Source organism: Gymnoscopelus braueri (assembly GCF_963280865.1).
Source record: "Gymnoscopelus braueri genome assembly, chromosome: 2".
In the NCBI taxonomy this organism is placed as follows: Eukaryota; Metazoa; Chordata; class Actinopteri; order Myctophiformes; family Myctophidae; genus Gymnoscopelus; species Gymnoscopelus braueri.
The window spans coordinates 15,417,507-15,425,290 of NC_137604.1; the positions used below are offsets into that span (position 1 = coordinate 15,417,507).

At 42.9% G+C, this 7,784-nt stretch overlaps 1 protein-coding gene across 1 annotated transcript in view; it reads left to right on the top strand.

The window, feature by feature from the left end:
- p2rx3b (purinergic receptor P2X, ligand-gated ion channel, 3b) overlaps positions 1-6,536 on the top strand; it is an 8,462-nt gene extending 1,926 nt beyond the window's left edge. Inside the window, exons 3-12 of the mRNA XM_080453386.1 lie at positions 55-126; positions 888-957; positions 1,537-1,630; positions 2,145-2,222; positions 2,432-2,573; positions 3,193-3,329; positions 4,784-4,877; positions 5,015-5,080; positions 5,339-5,416; positions 5,875-6,536. Coding sequence (XP_080309512.1) covers positions 55-126; positions 888-957; positions 1,537-1,630; positions 2,145-2,222; positions 2,432-2,573; positions 3,193-3,329; positions 4,784-4,877; positions 5,015-5,080; positions 5,339-5,416; positions 5,875-5,991 — 948 coding nt within the window. The 3' untranslated portion in view covers positions 5,992-6,536. The remainder of the gene's footprint in view (positions 1-54; positions 127-887; positions 958-1,536; positions 1,631-2,144; positions 2,223-2,431; positions 2,574-3,192; positions 3,330-4,783; positions 4,878-5,014; positions 5,081-5,338; positions 5,417-5,874) is intronic.
- The last annotated feature ends 1,248 nt before the right edge of the window (positions 6,537-7,784 follow it).

Genomic DNA, 7,784 nt, shown 5'->3' on the forward strand with positions numbered 1-7,784 from the left:
GGAAGTTGAAATATATGGTGTTGAATTATGGATTATGTGTTATGCATTCCACAGGGAGCCTCTGTTTTCTGCATCATCACCAAACTCATCACCACAGAAAACCAAGTACAAGGGCACTGCCCTGAGGTAAGCTATAGCACTCACTGCAAGTTCTAATACAAGTCCTAATACCTACAGTGTAGGAGTATTACTGTCACTGCTGTTACTGCCACAACTCCTACAACAAAAGGCCATGACACACTGAAAGCGTCACTGACGTGCACCAAGAGAAAACAAATCAATACAAAGTGGTTGATCCAACTCATTTCAGATGGTCTGTGTCAGGCGTCGACACTCCAAAATGGAAGCGAGCTCTGAGAGTCCACTTGATGCCTCAAGTTTGGCCACAGCCGTTGTAAACAAGGATTTGATAATGAACGGGTCTGACGCTTGCAGTTTGTCAGGGACTAAACTGTCACTGCTGTCACTGCTACAACAACAGAACACCAGTGGTTCTCAAAGTTGGGTCCGGGGACCCCCAGGGGTCCTTGAGGGGATTCCAGGGGGTCCCCATCTGTCCCCAGAGTTAATAGCATTAAAATCAGTTCAACCACTTTAACCCTACAGTATATACATCAGCTATTTGAAAATAGCAGATATACAAACTCACAATGTGTCGCGATGTGACGCGTTGTAAGTTGTAGATCATAGAAATTGATATTTTTTAATTATTTGTGTAACATTTACACAACATAAATCTTGTATGGGGGTCTGTGGCAACATATTTTCACATGGTTCATAGCCAAATACATTGTAATTTGTGTAGATATTAGATACAGTCTTTAGAGTTCCCTGAACCATGATTAATTATTACTCACATGTTATGCATGCGTGCTTGTTTGAGACAGAGTGAGATGAAATTCAGGTGTACTCATGACAACAACTGCACCAAGTACCTCAACAAGGCGGGAGGATATGGTAAGATTCTTCTCTGCTCTCTTTCCTCCCCTTCCTCCCTCCTGTTCTCATGTTCTCTCCTCCTGTCCCTCAAAACATGTCACAGCACCCATTCCCAACCCGTGGTCTGGGGCCCAGTGGTGGGCCATGAGGATATAGCAAGTGGGCCCCCAAAACACTTGCCAATGTTATGTTATCTATAAGACTTTATTGATAACACAAACATTCATATAAAACTATTTAAAAATCATGTAAAAAAAAGGTCATGGTATTTTCTTTTCTAAAACCTTGAAAAGTGCAAAAAGTGTATTGTGATACAGATGAATAGGAATTTTAAGTATACTATGTTAGTTCCAAGTTGGAACGCAATCGATTGATTGAGCATTAAAATAAACATGCTCTGATAATGCACAAGGCCCACCCATCTGATCACTTAACAAGTGGTCAGATATGGGTGGGCTGAAAACGCTTTCGAGATTTTCAAGTGGGTCCTGATCCAGAAAAGGTTGGAAACCACTGTGTTACAGGTTGATTTCTCACCCTCTTCTCTTTTATTACTCTTCCTCCTTTTTTTTGTCGTCACTTTCCTCCTCCCATCAGGCTTTGGGACAGGGAGGTGTGTTCGTTTTAATGACTCCATGAAGACGTGTGAGATGAAAGGCTGGTGCCCCGCTGAGATAGACTACATAAAGACGTGAGACAGCATTGAGTGTGTGTGTGTGTTGTTGGAGAAAAGTCTGATTTACAAGTGAAACTCAAACATGATTTCTTAATGGCTCAAAGAGGTTGACGGACATTGACTCAATTGATTAACTTCGGTAACATTTTAATGACTTTGAGGACATTTTTTAAAGTGTTTTTGCTTTGTTTTTGTATTTTGTATTGCTGTAATCCCTCCTTTGTAAAACACAACCATCTCAATGGGACTCACCTGGTTATATAAAGGAGACATATAATCAAATTAACTGAATAAACGTTGTTATACAATGCAGTACATATATTAAACAAAATAAAATAAACTGGGGGTAAAAAACGTGATGTATGATTCTGTTGCCGTGTATAAACAATGACATGTATTGACATTGGGCTATCGGGCAGAGAATGAGTGTGCATTACTCAGCATGAGTGCTCAGTCCAATGCACCTGCAGACTGGGACTGAGACACACAGATTGTATTATATCCGTTTGATGTTTTCTCTCTTCCTCAGAGAACCTATGATGGAGGTGGAGAATTTCACCATCTTCATCAAGAACAGCATCCGCTTCCCACTCTTCAGCTTCACCAAGTAGGGATGATGATGATGATGACTCATGATTTTCAATATATTTATACAGACTTAGTTAAGTGTGTGTGTGTGTGTGTGTGTGTGTGTGTGTGTGTGTGTATGTATGTGTGTGTGTGTGTGTGCGTGTGCGTGTGCGTGTGCGTGTGCGTGTGTGTGTGTGTGTGTACGTGTGCGTGTGCGTGTGTGTGTGTGTGTGTGTGCACATGCAGAGGGAACTTCCTACCCACCATCACAGCCAGCTACATCAAGTCATGTAACTATGACCATGAGAACAACACCTACTGTCCCATCTTCAAAGTGGGAGATGTGGTCCGCTACGCAGAGCAGGACTTCACCAACCTGGCACACAAGGTGGACACACACGCACACGCGCACGCACACACGCACACGCACGCACGCATGCACGCGATTACAACCCAAACACGAAATGTACAGGATTAGTCTGCTCTCGTGTTTTCTCTGTCTTTTTCCATTAATAAAAATTGTATCCATTCAATTCAACTCAGTTCAGGGTTAAAGGAGTAGTTCACCCAAAATATGACTTATTTTATACCAATTAAACGCCCCATGAAGCCTTGAATTCATGGAGATTTTTTTTGTTTTTGTTGCATTCCTGAGACAACAATTTGATTACCATTGGAAAGATGCTAATGTATCCGGTAGGAGACTCAAAGGAGACTCTTTGAGTCTCCTACCCGGAGAGACCAGACACCGGTCATAACATTATTGGCTTAGGAATGCGACAAAAACAAAACAATCTCAACGAATTCAAGGCCTCATGGGGTGTGTAATTGATAGAAATTAAGTAATTTTTGGGGTGAACTGCTCCTTTAAGCGTTTCGCTCAGGGACACCCTGACCCTGGGAGGCTCAAACCTGAGACCTTTTGTTTCCCGGGCAGCCCCTCTAACCATTCAGCTATATGGCTGCCCCTCTTCTGTGTCAACGTGTGTCACCTGTGTCACCCTCAGGGAGGAGTGATAGGGATAAAGATCTCGTGGATGTGTGACCTGGACAAAGACGAGAATGAGTGTAGCCCCTCCTACTCTTTCACCCGGCTGGACGCCATGTCACAGGGGAGCGCTGTCTCTCCTGGCTACAACTTCAGGTATTCATTTCTTTGACCGTAAATTGGACCCTAAAGTGTGTTGCATGCCCACTGTCATGTACTGATGATAGCTTGAAAAAGAGAGAGGCGAGAACTCATCAGAAGAATAGTTCGCAGTTCACGTGTGTCGGGTGCACGGTTCTGGCAGAAATAGTGTCTTAGAAAAGATCACCAGCACTCGCTTTGATCCTTTTAGGATTTCTTCCTCAGCGTGAATGAGGAAGGCCTGCGGGCCGAAACGTTCGCTGTGTATGATCTGCTGCTGGGGCTTATGACTGACTAAATAAACAAGAAATCCTAAAAGGATCAAAGCCAGTGTTGGTGATCTTTTCTAATCTAAAGGGAGGGGGGGGGGCTTTTTCATGCCTTTATTTGACAGGACAGTAGGCTGACAGGAAATGTGGAGAGAGATGGGGGGGTGACACACAGCAAAGGTCGTCTGGATCGGAAGTCGAAACCGTGACACACTGTCAAGCTGGATTACCAGCGTATGCGGTATGCGCCTGGACCGCTAGGCCAGCGGGCGCCCCTTTTCTAATGCACTTTTGATAGTTAATCTAAATGTACTATCCTATAACAATTGCCTAGAGGGTGGGTGGGAGGACCGATGGTGGACCGACGGTGGAAGACACAAACGTATCATCTGGACTTACAAGGCGCATTGTTGCTCCGATCCACAACAAACTTGGCACAAACACTGTTCAGAGTCGGGTCTGCCATGACAATAGTCACAGCAGGGGCTATGTATAGCCCCAGGGGGGCCACAGGCACACCATTACCACAATCCACACGAAACTTGGCAGAAATACTGTTCGGGGGACTGGCAAATACTGTTCAGGGGACTGGGGACTTTTCACGCCAAAAAAACAATTGCACTACAGCAGTGTTGCTTTTTTTTTGTTCAAGATATTTTTGGGGATTTTCTGCCTTTATTGATAGTTACACAGTAGAGATCGGGATTTGAACCCACGACACGCGTTAGAGCCTACTGTATATGTGATTTGCGCCTGGACCGCTAGGCCAGCGAGCACCCCCACTACATCAGTGTTAACCACTTCAAATGGCCATAACTCGTGACCATTGCTCTGATCAGCGCAATATGAGACTAGATTTGAGCGGCCTGAAAATCTAGCACTGATCAGCTAACTTTGGAGGATGCTTGCTCAGCCAGTACACATATGGCTTATCCTAGATGACATGGGTTTAACCACATGAACCCTAGCGTCCCTATTCTGGGCATGTTATAATAGGTAAACAATATGCAAAGGTAAGAGAACATTCTGCAAAACAATAGCAGATCTACAAGCTCACAGCTCTACACCGGGGCTGACCAGGTTTCATATAGTATGAACCATTAGTAGACGATTCATAAAAGTAAACAATTAATCTTTATCAAGTATATACTGTTAGTCTTCACACTGTGTAATGAGTGCTTTGGTTTCCTCTGCACGTAGGTTTGCTAAATACTATAAGATGGACAATGGGACTGATTATCGTACGCTGGTCAAAGCCTATGCTATCAGGTTTGATGTACTAGTCTATGGAAATGTGAGTATGCCTAATTTATCATTTTTGTTCAACAATCTCTTACGTCTTCTTCGTTGCTCAACATGGAGTTTAGATTCTTGTTGTGCCAACTAGACTGAGAAGTGTGATTTTAACTACAGCCTATGTGTTCTCTCCAGGCTGGGAAGTTCAACATGATTCCTACACTCATCAATATGGTGGCAGCCTTCACTTCTGTCGGAGTGGTGAGTCTTTACTTTTTTGTAAATGAATGAATGAATGAATGAATGAATGAATGAATAGATAAATAAATAAACAAATAAATGGAAACCAGCTCCTGAGCTTATTATGCTTCATCCTTTTATTTGACAAATGTACAAATATGATGCCTCCTAGTGAGGCACTGAATATATTATTAATATGTATTTATTTTGACAATAGATATGTCAATCAATCAATCAAAAGAGCATAAGAGCAGCTTGTCTTTATATGATTGGTCCAAGGGTACGGTTCTGTGTGACATCATACTGCTGAACTTCCTGAAAGGGGCGGAGCAGTACAAGGCCAAAAAGTTTGAAGAGGTAAAGTATCCAAGTGGAGTATGCAAACTGCACATGACGCGCATTACATTTTTGTCTGTTCACACTGATACTTTTCCCTCTCCCCCCACATGCTGTATTTAACGCACGCTCCATGCACATTCAGAATGTTTCAGTATATACGCTGCATATACAGATTGTGTACAAATCCCTATGTAATAAACCGTAACTATATTGATTCGATTACAGTACTTTAAAGAACACCAAACCGGACATTGTATCTCTCTGTCTCTCTGTAACTCTCTCTGTCTCTCTGTAACTCTCTCTGTCTGTCTGTCTGTCTGTCTGTCTGTCTGTCTGTCTGTCTGTCTGTCTGTCTGTCTGTCTGTCTGTCTGTCTGTCTGTCTGTCTGTCTCTGTCTGTCTGTCTGTCTGTCTGTCTGTCTGTCACTGTCTGTCTGTCTGTCTGTCTGTCTGTCTGTCTGTCTGTCTGTCTCTTAGGTATCAGACAAGGGGGTTGATTCACCCACCAACGGGCTGTACCGCTCCCAGCTGTACAAACACGAGGAGAAGCAGTCAAGTGACTCAGGGGCCTTTTCTCTTGGCCAGTATAGCTAACTGACAGGGGCCCCAGCTCATGCTTGATGTGTAGTAGGATGTGAGGACAGGCCAGGCCAACCTACAGTAGAAGTAGTGAGTTGGGTTTGTCAAAAACTTCAACATACAGAAATTGTATTTACTTCATTATAATAATGTATTGTATGTAGAAACACAAAAGTTCCCATGGCAGAAACTATAGAACTGTTCACAACAGCTCCACAAAGCATCCACTATGAATACAGCAAACCTTTTTATTAAGGAATAAGGATATTATGTGGAAATAATTCAGCACATTTTGGTCTGCTGTTCTTGTCTCAACTACTGTCTCCATGTATAAGGTAAAAGAAAAAATATATATAGTTGTATTGTATACGGTAGTATTTGCATGAGTGTACATGTTTAGCATGTCTTGTATGCTTGTTTAACAAATGAACAACTTACCTGAAAAGCAAAATCTTTATTTTCTGTCACCATGCATCTAAATGTATAAATCCTGGCGGGAACCATGACATATCGTGCAAAGTATTTTTTTTCCATGGGAAATGGCTTGTTTTGTCAGGCACTGACAAAACAATAAAATGAAACGCTCAACAACAAATGGCTTTAATTTCTTCCTTTCAATAGCTCTCGTACGTTATTATACACAAAACAGATGTACCCCAGGCTATGAAGCTGGAAATGGTACATCAAAGAGTAACAATGAGTTGAAACTGGCAACTCCTTGCAAAAAATGCCAATACAATATGGGCAGGTCAGTATGGGCAAATATGCAGTTTACATCAAAGCAACTATCAGCAAGTATCACAAGCAGATGCTTGGACCCCCCCCCCCCCATCTCCCATCAAATTACAAATAACTACACTGATTTGACTAATTCCACTGAAAGAAAGAAAGAAAGTTATAGATGGAGGTTGGGAGGCATTTGAGCGATAACGAAAGAGAAGGGCAGGGAGAAGGATCGTACATACTGGGTTACAGTATATATCTGTAACACAATAAGAAGAAACGCATCATCTGATGTCTTCTCGTGTTGCTAATGGGCTCCAGGACTCCACAATGATGTTACTGTATCAGTGGAGACTAAAGCAGTCCATATCTGAGGCTGATTCAATTATTCTGGACTGTAGCAGTGTGCATAGGGCACACACAATGTGCAAACTACTCATAGACATACAACTTGCACGACTGAAGTGAAAAAATGCTAGTTACCGCCGTAGATCTCAGATTAACCCCTTAAACATTTAAGCCCTATTTTACTTTGTCAAAAACAGTGGGAAAGCAAGCTAAATGTGCGGCATTGTGTAATTGTCTCCGCCAGGCCGAAAGGCATGGCGAGAGAGTATGTTTTACCCCCTGTCCGTCCGTTTGTTTGTGTGTCCGTTTGTCCATCTGTCTGTGAACAGCTAATCTCAGGCACCGTTGGCCCGGTCGCTGTGAAACTGTGCACGCACACTCCCTGGATGCCAATTCAGAACCTCTGCCCCCAATTTTTCACATGGACCTGTTATAGCGCCACCAGGAGGCCGATTTGTGCAAAACCCTTTTACTCCTACAGATTTTATCTAAACGTCATGGAAATCGGTACACAGTATCTCTATAGTCATGTGATCAACACGGATCTGTCCGATTGTCCATATTCCATCCTCATTGGCTAAGGTTGGCTTCCAAAATTTGCAGGATTGGTCCGTTTTGAACAAAATGCCTCAAATCATGAACGCAGCTTGCGCTTTCCGTGCAATTTCACACGCAAATTCCCATTAGGCCGAGGAAAAAATGCCAACCTTTTCACATTGGCCTCTTATAGCGCCACC